At 38.7% G+C, this 20,924-nt stretch overlaps 1 protein-coding gene across 14 annotated transcripts in view; it reads right to left on the reverse strand.

Moving 5' to 3' along the window:
* nfasca (neurofascin homolog (chicken) a) overlaps nt 1–20,924 on the reverse strand; it is a 156,219-nt gene that overhangs the window by 35,754 nt on the left and 99,541 nt on the right. For 10 of the 14 annotated variants that reach the window (XR_009394062.1, XM_059329785.1, XM_059329786.1 and 7 more), the window contains 16 exons: nt 19,963–20,159; nt 19,683–19,805; nt 16,601–16,771; nt 15,538–15,585; nt 11,418–11,529; nt 9,706–9,890; nt 9,486–9,617; nt 8,364–8,507; nt 7,296–7,407; nt 7,032–7,198; nt 5,644–5,791; nt 4,246–4,370; nt 2,969–3,010; nt 2,405–2,506; nt 861–1,058; nt 163–233 (listed from right to left, as the gene is read on the reverse strand). Coding sequence is in view for 13 of the 14 variants with exons in the window: in XM_059329785.1 (XP_059185768.1) it covers nt 163–233; nt 861–1,058; nt 2,405–2,506; nt 2,969–3,010; nt 4,246–4,370; nt 5,644–5,791; nt 7,032–7,198; nt 7,296–7,407; nt 8,364–8,507; nt 9,486–9,617; nt 9,706–9,890; nt 11,418–11,529; nt 15,538–15,585; nt 16,601–16,771; nt 19,683–19,805; nt 19,963–20,159 (2,077 nt within the window). In the remaining variant the exon portion in view is untranslated. The remainder of the gene's footprint in view (nt 1–162; nt 234–860; nt 1,059–2,404; nt 2,507–2,968; nt 3,011–4,245; nt 4,371–5,643; nt 5,792–7,031; nt 7,199–7,295; nt 7,408–8,363; nt 8,508–9,485; nt 9,618–9,705; nt 9,891–11,417; nt 11,530–15,537; nt 15,586–16,600; nt 16,772–19,682; nt 19,806–19,962; nt 20,160–20,924) is intronic. The other 4 variants (XM_059329790.1, XM_059329797.1, XM_059329789.1 and 1 more) reach the window with 3 other exon arrangements.

The raw sequence follows: 20,924 nt of genomic DNA on the forward strand, positions 1-20,924 counted from the left end.
AATAAATAATTTTTTTAAAGACGTGAAAAATACTTCAATTCTTTTGTCAGAAAATTAAAATTAAATAAAAGCACCTGTAATCCTCAATTACAAAAATTCAGTTCAACAGGAATCTTACTTAAAGTTGTAATCTTGTAATCTCTCTGTTTGTGCATGTCTTACCTCCCAGGTGATCTCCATATTATCCTTCTTGGACCCCCATCCTCGTAGACCTCTGGGAATGGCATCTGGAGCTTGTTTTAACAAAATAAAATTTACTCCAATTAAACAACCACTACAACACCAACTCCAACAACCTCATGTCCGCAGGTTCAGCTTTGATTCATGCAACTTGTGCCCAAAAGCTCTGCACGAAACCTGGGTGTCATGAATGATGACCAACTGGTCTTCAAGGTTCATGTGTCCTCAATTGCCCGATCTTGTCGTATTGCACTGACCGCTCTTGCGACCTATAAAGCACTTGTGTCCTAACGGACTCAAACTTAACCCACACCACTTACTCTTGCTATGTTTCTTGTCGTATTAACTCTCATTTGTACGTCGCTTTGGATAAAAGCATCGGCTAAATGACATTGTAGAATTATAGGCATAGAGTTGGCTAAGACTTAACTGAGAAATGAGATCTTACTGATCAGTATCTTTAACTCTACTCTTACCTTAAAGCAAGGGGAAACAAATTACATGTCTATCCCATAAAGCATTCCCAATACACAACCAAGTATAGAATATAGCAATTGAACTGAGCATTATGAGGAAAACAACATATGTATAGTAACCTCAACCGTAGTAGATTAGTGATTCAGCAAACTATAAAACACATATAATCCTATGAGACGCTGAGTGTGTGTGGTGCTTCTCACCAGCTCCACTGGTCTTGTATCGTGGCGAGGGGCGGCTGGGCTGACTCTGGCCCACCGAGTTCACGGCGATGACCCTGAACTGATAGTTGACGAAGGGGGAGAGCTGCAGGATGACAGAGTTGAGGTCTCCAGGGTAAGAGGACAAGTCCTGCCACCGTCCCGGCTCCCAGTGGTCCTCCTCAAACTGGACCAGGAATTCTGCAGGGACACATAACTGGCATGATAAATGGCAGACCACTTATCGTTTATAAGTGGAAATATATGGAGTATCTTTGTCTTTAAAGGGTTTCAGCATGTTCTTTGGGATTTCCAGGTTCCAATCTAACTTGAGCTAGCCACTGGAGCCGGGGGTCAGCACGGGCTGAGCCCCGCCGGGCCCCGTAGCCTCAGACACTTGTCTGCGTGCTCCCCTCCCGGGTCTGACTCCAGGAGGGGGCCCCGGTTTACCCGTGCCGGTCGAGGTACTCTGATGTTCTTGTTCCCGCTTCATAAGGGTCTTTGGTGCGGCGTCAGCAGTGATGCGGGTGTTGTACCGGACCGTCGTGGTGAAGAAGGAGCTGAGCCTGAAGGCAAAGCTCTCGATTTACCGCTCCATCTACATTCCTCACCTATGGTCATCAGCTTTGGGTAGTGACCGAAAGAACAAGATCGTGGATACAAGCGGCTGAAATGAGTTTCCTCCGTAGGGTGGCTGGGCTCAGCCTTAGAGATAGGGTGAGGAGCTCAGACATCCGGAGGGAGCTCGGAGTAGAGCCGCTGCTCCTTCTCCTCTAAAGGAGCCGGCTGAGGTGGTTTGGGCATCTGGTAAGGATCCTCCCGGGCGCCTCCCGTTAGAGGTGTTCCGGGCACGTCCAACTGGTAGGAGGTATCTCTCTCCTAGCCTGGGAACGCCTCGGGGTCCCCCAGGAGGAGCTGGACGCCTGCTGCCCCCGCGACCCGGGCCCGGATAAGCGGACGAGAATGGATGGATGGATGGATTGATCTGACTTGCAGTTCTTCTGTGTGGAATTTGCATGCTCTCCTCCTGTCAGTGTGGGTTCTCTCGAGATCCTCCCACAGTCCAAAGACATTCAGCTTAGGTTTAATTGGTGACTCTAAGTTGCCCGTAGGAATGAGTGAGAGCGTAAATGGGTCTGTCTCTATATGTCTGACCTGTGATAGTCTGAGACCTGTCCACGGTGTACCCGCCTCTCACCCAATGTGAGCTGGGATCGGCTCCAGCCCCCCGCGACCCGAGTGCCGATAATAGATAATAAATGAATGAATGAATGTATATCCCTTAAGTTTAAGGTCTATCAAAATGTGCCTTATTTCTGCAGTTATGATTATTTATATTTCAGCATCCCTTTTTTATAGATTTAATTTATAATGTCAGGATACTATTAATTACAAGCTGCAACACTTTCACATACACAGATCAGGCTCAAGCTACGCTTGTAAACACAGATTTAGAGAAATGTGATAATGAAAGTGTAATATAATCCCTTCCAAGATGTCCAGCTAAAGAGAGAGTGAAGGTAAATAAGGAGTGTGCCCATACTGACCAGTGATTGGACTCCTATGGTCGTTTCCAGGGATCCAGGTGAGGCGAACACTTCGGGCTGCTGGGTCTGACAGATCCAGATCCATGGGGGGGTCTGGACGGTCTGCAGAAATACAGGGAATATCCTGACCTTAGACATGGAAAACCAACATATACACACAACCATACACATGCTGCAAAACACTCGTCATTCATTGTTTATACTCTATCCTTGTGTAACAAACTGTTTGAGTTTCAAAATCAACAGTTTCAAAGGAATCTGGACACACATTTACAGACTTACTACGAACTGAAAATACTTGACAGGGTGGATGGTGGTGCATGCATAATAAATCCATTTGGTATTAAAACCACTCTCTCCTCTTAAAAAGCATATGGAGAAAAAACATCTTTGTCATAATAAAATTATCCATTATACGAGTGTTTTAAAGAAAATATTATATACAGTCAAGGCACACATTTATATGATCAAATAAAACTATGAGAAGAATAAATACACAGAAAGAGAAGAAAAAAAGATCAGTCCAAAAGAAAAACAAAGATTATCACCCGAGCCGTGTTTTACCTGGCAAGGCACTAGAGACTGAGGGGTGGAGGGAGGCTTCCTCTGTGGTGCGGGAAGGACCAGGAAGTGGGTATAAAGGTTAGAGTTTGTTAGTCTACCAGCCAGTCAACAGCAAGGGAGCGCAACCGTTATGTTAAGCAATATGTTATTTAGTACACATTGCATTAATATAGGGCAGCTTCACTAAGCTACAGTTTGAGACCATCGTGAAATCATCAAATTTACATTTGAGACTTTAGCATTGACAGTGAGACATACATGCAAGTTTAATTAATAGAATAGGTAGACTCTGGTTATATCTGTAGGAAGATGGCCATATTCTTATTCATAACAGATGACACTGACTTATTATTGTGACTCACTGTCGTTAATGAAAAAGTCTCAAATGTCACAACAATGGTCACAGAGGTTGCTCGAACTGAGTCTACAATAAAGCTTCACTACAGCCCTTTCTACACAGCACAATAGCATCTCAATACACTGCATGCGAACTGAGGAGGAGTAAGTTCAGTTAAAGTAGAACTAGAATTTTAGTAAGCTGCAGCAACAATGAAACATGCACAATTCCATTTGAAGACATAGAGCTGAAAAATAGTACAGTGTCAAGAAAACTCAAGACATTTACAGTTTCTCAAGATGACCTCAATGAGAAAATATAAAACACAACAATAGAGTTTGTTTGTGTGTGTGTGTGTGTGTGTGTGTGTGTGTGTGTGTGTGTGTGTGCGTGCGTGCGTGTGCGTGTGCGTGTGTGTGTCAAGGTTATTATAGTTAACGAAAACTAACGAAACAACTAAAAACTAGAATTGAAAAAACATTTTCGTTAACTGAAATAAAATAAAAACGAGAGTATTTAAAAAAAAAAAACGATAACTAACTGAAACTGTATTGTGTGGTTACAAAACAAACTAAAACTAACTAAAATTATAGTGAAAATGTCCTTCGTTTTCGTCTTTGTCAACATTTTTCATACGTAAACCTTTTTGGTTGATATGAAATCTATTTCATCTATCTGGTTTTATGACTTAATAAACTTATTGGGGCTGAGATGGATCAGACAAAGGAAATAAAGGCAACACTTATTGTGACTTTTTTGAATCTGGCACCCAACAAATATCCCATTACAAAAAAACTAAAACTAACACTAATACTAATAAAAACCACAACGAAATAAAAACTAAAACTACTGAGAAATCCAAAACTATTATAACCTTGGTGTGTGTATTCAATCTTAATCTGTCATTTGCTCCAGCACTGTTGTGCATGTGATTGTGTACCTAACACAGTGAGGCGGGCTGAGGCTGAGTCCTGGTCTATCTCAGATTTAACAGTGCAGGTGTATGTTCCCTCATCGCCCTCATTCACATTGGGGATGGTCAGCGACTCCTCTTCTTTCTTCAGCCTGGGAGACAAACAGAGAGCGGTTGTCACAAATAAAAATTTTAACTTCATACTTTGATGCATGTCTGCAAATATGAAACAAGAGGAAGAAGCTGTGATATGAGCTGGCTTGCATTGAGAGCTTAGTTTTTCAAAAGAAACTGTAAGTACCGTATTTCCTCAAATAATAGCCGGGGCTTCTATTAATAAAAAATCAGTTTGGGACCCGGCTAATAATAGGGGCAGGCTATTATTTGATGGAGGCTGTTATTAAAAAAAGAAAATCAGAGCAGCTCCGACCGGCACTTTTTAGAGTCTTTTACACAGCGCATTGTAGCCAGTTACCCGGATGTCGGCCATATTGGAAGTACTCGGATGTAAACAAACAATGAACAACACGCTGAATGTTCATTTTAAGCAGGATTTAAAATGTCTAAACTACTAAAAAGCCCAGAAGAACGTGCGTAAACGGCTTTACAGAGAATGACTAGGACAGCGGGAGAAACAACCATATTTACCTACAGTACTAACTTGTGTGGCCAAACTTCTAAATACAGGTGTTGTGTTGAAATCTGTTACCGTCAAATGATGTTTCCTGAACGGTGTTCTCCGTAGTATCACCTCCACGGTTGGAGGTAGGATTTCAGTTTAAGGTTAGGCCTTGTAGAGAGAACTGTTTGGGGTTAAGGTAAACTTGGGCTCATGTTAACTTAAAGGAGGACTGGTTGGGGTCAGGGGTCAGGTTGGTGCAGGTTAAGGTAAGGGGGACACATATCGACGGGGGAACAGACTTTGACATAACACCGGTAAGTAGGGTTGTCAAAAGTATCAATACTCCAAAAAGTATTGATACTAAAACATTGTATCCGGATACAATGCTCTTTTTCAAAAGTATCGAGTATCTGAAGCTTGTTATCATAGTTGCAGTTTCTTTTTGCACAACCCGTGGTTCTGTTCATTGTTACATGTTGCATTTTTCTTGTTAATAAAAATATTTCTGTTAAATTTTGGGGTCTTTGTTTTTATCCTTGTGGTATTGAAAATGGTATCGAGTATCGAATATTTTGCTTAGTATCGGTATCGAGTTGAAAAGAGGCCGGCTTTATTTACTAAAAATTGTTTTTACACCCAGTTACTAAATAAGGCCGGTCATTAACAGGGGCCCAGCTTTAAATTGAGGAAATACGGTACTTACAGTTGGTTACATGAGAACTTTGCTTGGATTAGTCTTGTCTTTAAAACAGGATGTGGTAGTTGGTGTTTGAGATGTTTTCGGGTCAGTGGAGGTGTGTTACCTCCATCCCAGGTAGAGAGGCTTGTCGTCCTTGGTCCAGGCCACAGTGACGTGCAGGCTGGGATCAGACTTCACCTTACAGTCGAAGTGAGCCGTGGAGCCCCTGATGGCTGACTGGTGCTCCGGGGCCCGAACGATACGAGTGGGCTCTGAGTTGGAGTGAGGTTGAAGAGGAGCACATACACACACGCACATACTACATGAACTTGGAAACTTAGTTGTATCCTGGAAAATCAGTGAAGCAAGTGACAAAAAACACAGAATTGGATGGAACACACTCATTTCTAAAATGCTTACACACACTATTATGCTTTATTATGACAGTAAGGCCACATACACATCAGTTTTCTTTGAAAGCAAGTGAATAAGATCTGCCCTGGATGAGATAACTTTCAGTGCAAACCTCTATTCTCCTTACATCTCCGTACAGCTTTTGTGCAGATTAAAAATGATTCCACTTCCTGTCCTAGAAAAAATCAACATAATCTCATCGCCTTGGCAGATGTGTTTTAAATGTTTACCCTTAATACTAGGATGGGAATATTTTTGCAGTGTCTGCTGTTTGAATGCAAATGTAAGTGTTAGTGAACAGAAGTTAAGGCATCCATTAAAGGCACAAGAGATGTGAATATACAGTAATTCAATGGTTCCATGCAATGTTTCTGACGGCCCAATAGTCCCAAAGAGTGATCATGTTTCTCTAACCCGAACCAACTTTTCTCATTCCTTTTCTCATTCCTTAGACCCATGCACAACATGGGTCTAAAGTGACCCGACTAAGTTTTTATATTCTATATCTTTGCAATAAATTAATTTCATCATTCAGTATTCCAGGTTTTTCTCGATTAACTTGTTTTTGATCTTGATTTTTTAATTTCTTACTTTTTGAATAAAAACCCTTTTTTATCACTACACTTCTAATGCACAAGGTCATTTTTGACCCATGTGTGTAAACTGGTAGCATGAAATAACATGGGAAATGAATGCGGGTCATTTCGCACCCATGTTGTGCATTAGAAGGTGTTTATATGTTGTGCATTAAAGGGTTAACAAAAGTGTTGGTACACCATAAAACATGCTTTTTCTAACGAGAACGCCGACACACAACAGTGTGGTTTTTGGACTAATGGGCCGTCAGAACAATGAGCAGTCCCCAATCCAACAGTGCAGACTGTTTGCTACAAGGAAAATAAATAATTTCATAATTCAGATATTCTTTCACACACAATGAGCATCCCTGTCAAGTCATAAATCTGAATAATGCTGATTGTAGCACATGATGTCTTGTACATGGTGATGCAATAATGTAACATTTACTTTATGTAGTTGTAGGATCCCTTTAAGTACATATACTTTAGATTTCGTGTTCACTATGATGTAATGTCTGACCTTTGACCTCCAGGCGAACCTGGTTCTCGTCCTTGCCCAAGATGCTGTTGGCCACACAGGTGTAAGTGCCCTCGTCCTCTGCTCGGGCCCTTTTGATCTCTAGGGTGCCATTGATGTAAACACGGTACTGACCTCCATCCAGCCCACTGCCCTGTCCATTTTTAAACCTACACACACAGAAAACACCAAAAATATAAACTAGTAATTGTAATAATAAGGTATAGGTGTATGAATGTAGAAAAGCAAAGATCATTAGATTCTCACCAGCGTAACTCTGGCAGAGGGGAACCAAAGAAGGGACAGTCCAGGAAGGTGTGATTGTTCTCAATGACTTTAATCAGCTGGTTTTTAGGGCCCAGCATCCTGGGAGGCATGTCTGCAACAAGTGGATAAACACATCTCTCACAAAGACTCTGCATGTTACAGGTTATGTAACATCTGTAGTTATGTGAATTCTAACAGTTTAATCAGTGATTTGGTTTAATGTTTAAGCAGAAATCTGATGTGTCATAAACTCATTCTACCCAAAAAGCCTTGTTCACGTCAGACGTGTTTAATTCATTTTATTAACATTGGTTCTGTTATGTGCAAGTGTCTGGGAAAGCCGTGACAATGAGAGAGTTAGTTAGTATGCACAACATCAGATACATAAAACTGAAAAAGCTGCATGTGGATTTATTATTTACACCTGTGCTGTTCCTGTTGTGACATGTTGAAATTTGTTTTTTTATAATTAGTACCTGAGTGTCAAGAGACTATGGGCTAAGTGTTGATGAGTATCTGCTTTTATTAGTTAATATAATTGAAGGAAAAGAGTCACAAATCCAGAGCTTACATACAGAGCCCCTCAAGGGACATGATGAAAATAAAATAAAACTTTGGTTTCCAGTGAGCACGAGATACTTTCTGGTGAGCACAAGAAAGTATCTTGTGCTCACCAGAAAGTACATTACAGGAGTTAGTTTGGCTATATTTTGACCATTTTCACACAGAAACAAGCTGAAATGCAGAGGGTGTTCTTACAGACAACAAGCATGCATGCAATACTTTCTGGTGAGCACGAGATACTTTCTTGTACTCACCAGAAAGTATCTCGTGCTAACGAGAAACCAAAGTTTTATTTTATTTTCACCATGTCCCTTTAGGGGCTCTGTACTTACAATAGTGATTCTGGTGGATATATATTTTCCCCCAAAAAAGCAAAAGCCATAGTTTTGTTTTGTTATTCAGATTTCAGGGCTACACCAAATTGTGATGAGTGAGAGCTAAGGCACACAAAAAGATGTGTAACACTCCCAGATAATGTTATAACCTCCACCCTCCATGTCTCACCAAGAACGCTGACAAAGGCGTTGGCCAGCAGATAGCCGTGCTGGTTGGAGGCGTTGCATTGGTAGACAGCGCTGCTTCCCATCTGCACCGAGCGAAAGATGATGGTGTCACCAAGAACCTGTCTGCTCGGGTTGTGGGGAGAGCCTGGAGCCAGGGGGCGAGAGAGGATGACAGAAAGAGGGAGAGAATTTGATTTGATTTGAGCCATTACTTTCATAGCCAGGTTATTCTGCCCTACAAAGTCTAACTGCAGTAACTACGCAAGGGGTAAAACTGAGAAAAACTGATTTAAAGTTTTCTAACTGGTCAGCCAAATGGGTTATAGGTAGATAAGTGGTATGACACTTCTTTCGACATGTATTGATGATGTCATTTTTATGCTAAAAAATCATAACGATTTATTTGACCCTTGACCCCAATAATGTAGTTACTGCACTCTGGTTTTGCATTACTGTTAGAACCCTTTACAGCAACGCAAAACTAAACTGCAGTAACTACAATATTGCTGTCTTCTTTCAGATTTTATCTTTTGTTTTCAGTAAATTAACATTTTCAAATTGATTTTGTTATCAGTCTATTTAAAAGTGTTTAAGATGTGTGTATTTAAGACTTCATATTGTCAAGTAATGTTATATTTTAGTCTTATTATAATTTTATCTCACTTTTTCACTTAATCACTATCTAGATAATAATTTCCCTTTCAAATAAACTTAACATTTCTAATATTCTTGTTTTCAATATTCATCACAATGAAGAAATACAAGGCTACACTGCTTTTGTTTTATATTTAAATGCGTATATAAATACAAAGCAGACTGTGATAAGTCAACTTACTGCGGTTTGTTTTGGTTTTGAGTTGGATTTTGTAGTTACTGCAAATTTTATATCATTAATTCTCTGAAATAAACCAAAATTGAAATCATAAATTTTGTCACAAGATAAAACAGACATCAAGGAGTTCATTTTTAGTTATAACTCAATTTTGACCAAAAACGTAGTTACTGCAGTAAGGCTTTGTAGTATAGTCAGATCATTTATTTAGTATAACTATAATATATATTAATATACATATCATAAAATGAATAAATTACATTTTTACAGGAAAGAAAGATGAATACATACTGTCTATGGGCGCTCCGTTGAGCAGCCACTGGATGTTGGGTTTAGGGTTGCCGTTGGCCCGACACACCAGCCGCCCATTCTCATCCGGGGCTAGCACCAGGTTTGTAGGTTTGTCCAGCCAATAAGGAGCAGCTGTGGAACACCAGAAGTCACATAAACATGATGGACTCCAACACAAACACAAGGTCATATGTCTGTATAACCACTGTGACCTCCTCACCTTTGACCTGAACGAAGATGGAGCGGCGTATGCTGCCAAAATGATTGTTGGCCATGCACATATATTCCCCAGCATCTTCCTCCGACACGTTGATAATCTTCAGAGTTTTGTTGAAGTTTTCAAACTTCACCTTATGCCCTGGGAGGTCCCCGCCCTTCTTAAACCACTTGATGGCGGGTGTCGGACTGTAGTACACAAAGTGGGAGAACAAAATCTCACTTACGGATTGCTTTTCAAAACTTCCCATTCAGTAGCAAAAGACACTTTAGCAAACAGCACCAGAAAAAGAGCAGGTTCAAAAAAGTTTAACCCTCTAGAGTCCATGAAAACACCTGCATATTACCTCTTCATGACGTGAAGACATAAAAATTAAGCAACGTTGAGTCTTGCCATCAGCTTCCCTCTAAAGTTCTGGCTTGAAACTACATGCCATATTTTTTTGATGATATTCGGCCAAGTAAAACTGGAAATATTTTCAAATATATTTAGTAAAATATTATTATTATTATTATTATTATTACTATTATTATTATATTAATATAATATGTAATATTGAACTAGTTATTATCCTCATTTTACCTGTTATATGTTATATTTGCAACCTGTATTCATATTTGCAGTATTTAAAATTCAGATTTAAAAGATCAGAATTTATGTTTCCTTTGTTTCTTTTGGATTCAACATTTTGATCAAGTAAGTCAAAGTTAAAAATTAATTGTCAGGACATATAGGTGAGGTAACGCTGAAAAAACTGATACCAACATGGCATGGTGAAGATTTTTAACCGATTTTTTTTAACAGACATAAAAGTCCAACAAAAGTTGTTGTTGGACTTTTTATCCACTTTGAATCCACATTTTTATGCAACACTTTTTAGATTTTAGTCATTTCTAACTATATATCTGAGTGTGTGTGTGTGTGTGTGTGTGTGTGTGTTCTTGTACTTCCTACATAGTGAGGACCAGAACACATTTTTTAATCAACAGAGTGAGGACAGTTTTGCAAAGTGAGGACATTTCTTTAAAGGCTTTTTTGAGAGTTCAGACTTTGTTTAAGGGTTCAGGTTATATTAGGCTTATGTTAGGGTAACCAAAAATAAAAATGAGAGTTGATAACTAACTGAAACTGTATTGTGTGTTTACAAAAATAACTAAAATTGTAGTGAAAATGTCCTTCAATTTCGTCTTTGTCAACTTTTTTGCTACATAATGAAGATGGATAAGACAAAGGAAATAAAAGCAAAATTTATTGTGACCTCTTTTAATCTCCCACCAAACAAATACCACATTGCAAAAAACTAAAACTAATAAAAACTAAACTAAAACTAGGAAACTCACTCTAAGAACTCATTAAAACTAACTGAATTTGAAAACAAAAATCCACAACGAAATTAAAACTAAAATAGAGAGAGAGAGAGAGACTTTTTTTTTTCTTTTCTTTCTTCTTCTTTGCTGGGACGGTTAGATAGTATGAATGATCAATTGGCTGTAATTCAATGATTGTAAATACTGCTTTCTTTTATTGTTATTAGTTTTTCTTCTCTTTTAAAATGAATGATAGAATTATAATAATTTATTGTAAATACTGCTTTCCTTACTGTTATCTTTTTTTTTTTCTGACGCTTGCTTTGGCAATATGTACAGTGTTACGTCATGCCAATAAAGCCAACTGAATTGAATTGAATTGAATTGAGAGAGAGAGAGAGAGCTCACAGTCCAGAAGCGATACACTCCAGCAGCAGTTGCTCATCTCGTAGCACCATTTTGGAGCTCTCACTCCCTGAAGGTGAGAGGAAGTTTAGCGTGGAGTTGGCTATTCTTCGGCCTGCAGATGAGAAACACACAAACAAACAAACACAATACAGTTTATCTTTGTGCCATGACTCATTTCCTAGAAGGAGCTGAACATCGTCTTTTAAACACTGCCACATAAATCTAACACTATTATTCTGATAATTTCCTTGTGGCTGTGTTCCATCTCCACCAGGCTTGGCTGTGCCTGCAGTCTGCTGTGAGCAGCCTGTAAACAGGTTTAACACCCTCTGGCTTCTCTCACAGGAAGACATTAAGAGATCCAGAAACAAAAACAGGGTCATTGATCTTGCTTTGTGTTTGCCAAGGGAACATAGATGGCAAAGATTGCCATTCAAAGCTTAAATAAAGCAGCTGATCAAACTTGCCCGGTTTTTCCACTGTAATGGGATTAGTTTAACATTAAGCTGAAGCATTAAGGCCATGTAGTTAATGGCATTATTCAACCCCATGGTAAACCTTCCCGAGCAGCAGTAGCATGGTAACTGTTTGCCTTGTTAAACAAGAGCCTTTAGAAGAGTTCCTTGGTGTTGAGTTATATTATACACAAGAGATACAAGAGATATTGTAAGGCCTTTTATAATCCACATACATTGTATAAATACTGGGAGAGAAGAGGGATGATAAATATATATATTTGAAACAGATGCTAAACATACAAGTGCTTTCATATAATCATTGAGGGATAGTTTAGTATCAGAACTATTTCAGTCAGTTGGAAAAAAACTAATCAAATTAATCAAGCAGTCACATTAGCTAAGCAGTCTGGGATGTGAGCAAACTGCCAAGTGCTGTCTTTGTTTGAATACACCCAAAGATATGTGGTATTTGAATCAGGCATGAGGTTGAGCCTAAACTTACTTGTCCTGATATATATGTACCGTAAAGAGCAAGGTTATTATAGTTAACGAAAACTAATGACATAACAAAAACTAGAATTGAAAAAACATTTTAATTAACTGAAATATAAATTTAAAAAAAATGGTTTTGGTTTTTCAAAGTTATGGTTTTTCAAAAAACCATAACTAACTGAAACTGTATTTTGTGGTTACAAAACTAACTAAAACTAACTTTTTGTCTTTGTCAACTTTTTTCATACGTAAACCTTTTGGTTAATATGAAACCTATTTCATCTATCTGGTTTTATGACTTAATAAACTTATTGGGGCTGAGATGGATCAGACAAAGGAAATAAAAGAAACATTTATTATGACTTTATTGAATCTCACATCCAACAAATACCCCATTACTAAAAAGCTAAAACTAACACAAAAACTAATAAAAACTAAACTAAAACTAAGCATTTTCCAAAAAAGTTAAAACTAATTAAAACTAGCAAACTCTAAAAACTCATTAAAACTAAATGAATTTCAAAACAAAAAATCACAACGAAATTAAAACTAAAACTAATGAAAAATCCAAAACTATTATAACCTTGGTAAAGAGTCACCTTTTACACTCATGCAAAAAAGAAGCTATCAAATATAATGTTAGTTATCTTGTTTGTTTTTGTCTGACGATTGATCATTACTTTTAGTTTTAGACATCTGCACAATTCCAGTGTGATCCAATCCAAACACAAATGCAGTACACACATCCAGTCAGCAGAGTGATGCAGCTTGCTGTGTGGGAATAAATTAGTGTTAGCCTCCTTTGTGATGCAGATCTGTATGGGATTAAAGCATCTGTTAGCCATTAGCTTCTCCAGTGGCCTACAAAGGAAGAGGATCTGTTATTGTAAGTTTCAGCGGAAGGTGAAGAAGAATGACAAGACGAGAAAACATACAGAGTAGGTCATGGGTAACAACAGGCAAAGTGAATACATACAACATAAAATCGCTATAGTGGGAGCTACGACTACGCAGTAAGCAACCTGGAAATGTGACAAACATGGCTAACTTGGAGAACACCCAGCTGATGAAGCTAGCAAGGCTTCCCAGGATGCACTGCAGCTTCAGACCCTCCCATCCAGATAAGACAGAGTTGTGCGTTATGCTTCTGTGTGCGTTCATACGAGATTAGTGTGTGCTTCAGAGTGTTTGAGTGATCGCGTGTTAGCATGTTGACAGCTGTTACACTGCCCCACACTCGCACAGAAGTGTGTTTGAGAGCAGAAGCAGGAGGCAGCCAACCTTATTTCCATACATATATGACTATTAATGGTCACAGCATGAATTCAGACTGAATATTCATCATTGCATCTAATCCTCCTCTGTGCTGGAGCACAGAGACGCCAGCATGGCCTCACTAGGAGCATCCTCTCCCTTAGGGACATATCCCATCTACCCCTGGGCTCCAATGAAGTCCATCCAATGGCACATATGCTGCCACTTTGGCTGATCTAATCTGTCCCTCCAGCTATGGGCTCATTCAATAAGTGTTTTGCATGATAAATATACTGTATGTGTAATACACTTGAATTGAGGGTAATTTGTGTGTTAATTGCTGCATGTTTATTCATTACATGTGATCATTTAACACTGATTGAAAGGTGAAATACATGGATTATGGCCTAAATGAGATGAATACTTATTTCTACTGTGTGAGTCAGTGCATATTAGGGTCAGATTGAAGCTGCTTTGTCTTTAATTGGAAGTCACATCTGGTCCAGTTGGTCATTCTCTTCACCTACATTGGATACAATGTTATTTGATGTAATTCTATATTGAATGCACAGCTGACTTACGCTACACTAATAGAGCTGCAGTGTGGCAAGATGGTGAAAAGGGTTTTAACATATTTTAGCTTAAACCACTTGCTTCTGATGGAAGTGAAAAAGAAAAGAAAAACAATTCTTAATGTAGGAAGATTTTTGTTATTTGTAGACACAGAATTCCAGACACTTTAATCAAAAACTTAACTCGGGGTTCGTACACTTTAGCAGTGGTCAAATGGTCAAAAGTGGTCGATTTTCAAGCTTTTCCAGTATCTTACATCCGTTGTAAATTGCATGTTTTAGATGAGTACTTACATACTAAAAGGGGGAGATTTCACTGAACCATACCAACAGCAATGGTATTACACTTTTAGAAGAAACAGTCTTCATTTCAGATAGGCTACTCATTATGTTTTACATTGTACATGCGATTATCTATAGTCTATAGATGGATATAGTCAAATTGCAAGAGAAATACAGAAAGAATTTTAAGCATTTACAAGCACTTTATCCAAAATCCAAGCACTTTTTAAACCTTGAAAATAAAACATTTAAATTCAAGCATTTCCAAGGATTTCAAGCACCCGTACGAACCCTGTTAACTGTAAAAACACTAAACTATGTCTTGTGAGGTCAGACTATATCTCACTATTCAAATCTGAAAACATTAACTGTGTTTAATCAGGCATCAGAGTTGATATAAGTTAATGCTTGAACTGAAAATACTCTGTTAAAGAGCCCACGTATAATAACAGTTTAGTGACACTGAAACCATTGATTATCAAGTCACAATTTCCCTAATAATATACTTTGATGTCAATTTTTTATCAACAACCAAACAACACTGATATCTCTAAATTCAGTCAGCCAAACTTTCGAGAGAGTAATCTGAAAATATTAGTATGTGTGGAGCAACGATTCAAGCACATTCTAAAGCTGTTGCTTAAAAGTCTCATGTGGCAGTATCTTGTTATATTATCAAAGTTATATGATATTTGTTTGTAGTTATTAGTTTGTTTTTGTAATAAGGTAAATCCTTTTGTTTCATTGATTGCTGAATGATCTAAATGTGATTAATGCCAAGAGATTAATACAGCTCATGTAGATTTAATGAATACATGTTGATTTTTCCTGTATTAAAAAGGATTGAATACTATTTAATATCAGCAGAAGAAGAACATGAACCCACACAGTGAACTATAAAGAGAGCGGTTAGGAGTGACAGCTGTGTCTAAGGTCAGTCTGGGGTCAGTGGATGACTTGAGCTTCACTGAGCTAGCAGGTTAGTGTGCTGGCCATGTTACTGTGGGACATGGCTACGGAGGTGGACAGGAAGCGAAGCTGTCCTGATAGGAAGTGACTCACCACCATAGCGGTCAGTGGCATTGTAAGATGTGTCATTATACTGCTCCTCTGAAAACACAGGAACACACAGTGGCTCATCAGTCCACACACAAAGTGAAAAAAGAAAAAAAAAACTGACAACACACACTAAACATATCTGCAGGAAAAGAGACAACATAATATCACAATTATACAACATTTCATTGCCTTTTTATTCTGCAGCAAAGGTTATGATTTAATGCATCTCCTGTCATGTCATGGCATCACCTCTAGATGGGGATATGTCATACTTCATTGAGGTTGAAATGGCATGTGATCAAAACTGAACAGGACCACAGAGTTCATACACTGGTTCCTGTTGAATAAATAAGCAGGCCTTGTTGTGTGTGTGTGTGTGTGTGTGTGTGTGTGTGTGTGTGTGTGTGTGTGTTCTTGTTCTTCCTACATAGAGAGGACCAGAACACATTTTTTAACCAACAGAGTGAGGACATTTTTGCAAAGTGAGGACATTTTGGACAGTCCTCACTTCTTCAAAGGCTTTTTTGAGAGTTCAGACTTTGTTTAAGGGTTAGGATTATTTTAGGTTTATGTTAAGGTAACCAAAAATAAAAAGGAGAGTTGATAACTCACTGAAACTGTATTGTGTGGTTACAAAACTATCAAAAACTAACTAAAAGTATAGTGAAAATGTCCTTCTTTATCAACATTTTTCATACATAATGAAGATGGATAAGACAAAGGAAATAAAGGCAAAATTTACTGTGACCTCTTTTAATCTCCCACCCAACAAATGCCCCACTACAAAAAACTAAAACTAATAAAAAAAACTCAACTAAAACTAAAGCATTTCAAAAACTAAAAACTAAACTAAAACTAGGAAACTCACTCTAAGAACTCATTATGAATTTGAAAACAGAAATTCACAAAACAACAAAATTAAAACTAAAACTAATTCAAAACTATTATAACCTTGCAAAGGAATTCACTATTCCAATGAGGACCCTCACAAATATAGAAGTACAAGAATGTGTGTGTGTGTGTGTGTGTGTGTGTGTGTGTGTGTGTGTGTGTGTGGTCTACTCACTTGCCAGAACTTTGAGTGTGAAGGGGTTCTTCTGCTGGATGGTGTGTGTGAAAAGGAAGCGAGCGTTGCAGCTGTAGTCTGTGTGAGCATCTTTGGCCAAAACATTAGAAAAGTACAGATCTCCGTTCAGACCCATGGACACTCTCTTATCCTGAGGTATCGGAGTCATCGCTGGATGATACAGGGGGGGGGGCAGGACAGAGAGAGAGGGGTAATCAGAATCAGAAGCCTTTATTGTCATTGCACAGGGTAGTACAACGAAATTTGCCATCAACCCGTCCAAAACGTATAAAAAACACACAAACAATATGACAGAAGTGAACAGGACAGGAAGACAGAGATGAAGAGAAACCACATTAAAAACAAAAAGTAACTGCCCATTGCCATTTGTTTTCTAAAAGTACTCAAAGACATGGATAAGTAGTTTTATTGTTTAACTTAAGTAGAAACTTGAAGAATCCTTAACACCCTGTAAGTTCTGAAAAATGACTTTAACAAAGACTATTATTATAGATGAAACTAATTTTGAAGGAAATATTTGAGGTACTACATTCATTTAGAGGCCTCATGCCAATACTGTTTTATATATAGATATAGACACGGATATAGATATATATGATGTTCTTGTCTTAGACAAAGCAGAAATCTGTTTGTCCGTAAATTCAAAGTGCTACCACTGCTAGCTGATTTCTTACATTTTGTATCGAAGGCTTAAACAATATCTAAATGTCGAAGGGCCCTTTAAGACCAACCTTTGCTTATAAATTATTAGATTCTTATATTTTCACATACATGTTCAACGTCTGTTCAGATTCTCTCTGATAACCGAGCTGATGTGTCAGCCTACAGTTGCTACAGGCAAATGTTTACTTGCAGCACACCCAGCCAGACGTCCAGACAGACACTCACGCACTCTGACACTGCACCAGCTGACAGGAGCCGTATGCTCGTCAAGACAGGGCCCCAGGACCAATCAGCAGCTGGGCCAGCAGTCCTAATCATGTGACAGCGTATCACAGCGTCTGGGCCATATGACACACTGGTCTACTGTGGTTCATCTGAGTGTATGTGTTAGTGTATGTGTGATATAGGCTTTTCACTTCACAGAAGGTGAAAAGGCCCATAGCTGCACTTTCTATACCTCGGAATAACTGGGAAGAAAATCCTTATTTTGATTAAAATAGTTCTAGGTCATTCAATCAAAGTTATGTTTATTGCTTTTCACAATGTCTTTACATGGCTGTAAAATGGCTTCCGCCTGAACATGAGGTATCGTATTTCCTCAAATAGTAGCCAGGGCTTCTATTAATAAATAATAATTTTCGGACCCAGCTAATAATAGGGGCAGGCTATTATTTGAAGGAGGCTTTTATTAAAAAAAGAAAATCAGAGCAGCTCTGACCGGCACTTTTTAGAGTGTTTTACACAGCGCATTGTAGCCAGTTACCCGGATGTCAGCCATATTCGAAGTACTGGGATGTAAACAAACAATGAACAGCACGCTGAATGTTCATTTTAAGCAGGATTTAAAATGTCTAAACTACTAAAAAGCCCAGAAGAACGTGCGTAAACGGCTCGACTTTACAGAGAATGACTAGGACAGCGGGAGAAACAACCATATTAACCTACAGTACTAACTCGTGTGGCCAAACTTCTAAATACAGGTGTTAGGATTTCAGTTTAAGGTTAGGCCTTGTAGAGATAACTGTTTGGGGTTAAGGTAAATTTGGGCTCATGTTAACAACTTAAAGGAGGACTGGTTGGGGTCAGGGGTCAGGTTGGTGCAGGTTAAGGTAAGGGGGACACATATCGACGGGGGAACAGACTTTGACATAACACCAGTAAGACACCCTGCTTATAAAAGAGGCCGGCTTTTATTTACTTAAAATTGTTTTTACACCCGGTTACTAAATGAGTCCGGTCATTAATAGGGGCCCAGCTTTAAATTGAGGAAATACGGTATAAACACACACACACACACACACACACATGCACAAACCCTGGCTCAGCAGTACTGTGGTGTAACCCACTTGGGAGAAGGACAATACAATGCAAAGGAGATGGAGGAGGATAGGATGCCAGACTGGCTCGAGACTGTGGACTCTCCAACCAACTGCTGAGAGAGTAACTGAGAGACAAGAGCATGGCAATAAAAGACTAAATGAAAGCATGACGCTTAGAGGTCACTGGAGACAAACTGCTATGAAAGGAGTGAAACAAAGCCTGTCTCTAGATGACCTGATAGACCCCCAGCCTATCACAACGTAGAAGAAACGCAGCACATAGATCCTTTTTATTTGGGCATTCTGATTGACTTTACATGAGGTGGTGAAAAACGTGACAACAATAAAAGTGAGAATGATGCAGTCAGCTGCAAAAATACTCAGGTGTTCAGTTTCAAGAGTTTTTATTCTTCCTGTAAGTCGCGTTGGATAAAAGCTAAATGACTAAATGTAAAAATAAATGTAAATTGTCACTAGCACTTATTGGTGCACTAATAGCTCTTACTGCACTATACCTTGATTGTTTGCTTTTATTCTTCCTTTGGATAAAAGCGTCTACTAAATGACTAAATATAAATGTAATTGTCAAGAGGAAAAAGTCCTTCAAAGAAATGTATTTGATGACAATGGAATATGGATACGTCATCATTTCACCAGAAATTCCCTGGTGGTGTAATAGCCAGTAACCACACAGCTAACACAGTGATGGCAGTAAACACAATCAGGACACACAGATAGAGCACACTGAGAAAGAGAATTATATTCAGTGTACTTGTGTATCCAATCCAATCCAATCCAATTTATTTATATAGCACAATTTTAGCAAACACAAGGTTTCCAAAGTGCTGCACAAACAATAAATAGATAACACAATAGAAAGAGATGTAGTAAACAATAGAACAGTAAAATGCAATGAGATAAAATAAATTAAAAATGGGATAAAAATAAATAAAATAAAATGTAAAATGTAATGCCCGCACAAAATAAAATATGCATGTATACAAATAAAAACAAAAAATCATAAAATCATAAAATCAACACTCTACGTGGTATAGATGTTGTGTGTAATTGTAGCTCACCGCTGTTCATCCAGAACGTGAACGGAGGAGGCAAGCCTGGTGGGGGGTTGCAGCTCAGAACCAGCGGGGATCCTTCAGCCACTACCACTGGCTCCAGCACCTCTTTAGGCCACAGAGGAGCCTCTAAAGGACGAGGAGGGGGGTAGGGAGTAGACGGGGAGGGAAGAAGAAGGAGAAGGAGAGAGAATGAGATGTGAAAAATGATGTATGATAAGAATTTTAGACCAAAGACAGCGAGGGAGGGATAATAGCATCAGAAAAAGTTGTTGTATGTTCTTACTGGAGACCCGGAGCAGGATTTTGTTGGAAAGAGCTACTCCGAGGTCATTGACGGCAAAACACTGGTACTCTCCCTCATAGTCCTCTGGTCGTCCACCGCTACGGAAACCAATCTCCAGAGTCCCAGAGCGTTTTCGCATCGTCACCCTGGGATCTTTCCCAATGTTGAAAAACTTCCCATTCCTGCGCCATGAGAATCTGAGCCAGAAGACAAAAAGAGAGTTAGCATTATAACATTGTTGATCCCTGGAGCTGACGTTCATTCTTCTGATGTCCTCTTTTCATCATGTTTATTTTGACACTGGTGATAACCAACTTTAATTGCCTTGTCATCTGTCTTCTTCCCACAGAAACCTGCTGTAGTCACAGCTCATTTATATGAGGCAGCTAACAGACCTCAAAGTTGGCACAAATGACTTTCCTTATTCCATTGCATTACAACCAACTCATATAAATATCCCAAAATGTTTGACTTGTAAAAGATGATACAAATAAAAATGATATTGGTGGAGTGAGTTGTGTGAAAATGGAAAAGGTTATGAAAAAATGTGTTTCTTGCAACTATTCTGCCAAAATGACATCATTTTAGCATTAAACAGTTATTTTACAATGAAACCCTCCCCGCAGCTCAATCAGTCCTGGAAGGCTTTTAATTTGAAATATCTGCTGAAATGTTTTATTGCAGCAGCGTATTAGTGGCTGGAACTAAACTGTGAATGAAAACAGTGGCAACTGTTGGTGCACTTATGAAATTAACCACTAACAATATGTATGTATTTAATGTTAATAGGCTTACACATGAAAAACACCAGCACAATTAAGGCAGTGGAAACATGGAAAGGTTATCTGGGCATGAGGTATAACCTCCGGGCTCTCACCATCTTAGCGTGGACTCTAAATTGTTTCAACAAGCGGAAAATATGAAAGTCCTTTGCTTGTTTGCCATCTTACGTTACTCAGCTG

Source organism: Centropristis striata, chromosome 3, assembly GCF_030273125.1.
Source record: "Centropristis striata isolate RG_2023a ecotype Rhode Island chromosome 3, C.striata_1.0, whole genome shotgun sequence".
Lineage (NCBI taxonomy): Eukaryota > Metazoa > Chordata > Actinopteri > Perciformes > Serranidae > Centropristis > Centropristis striata.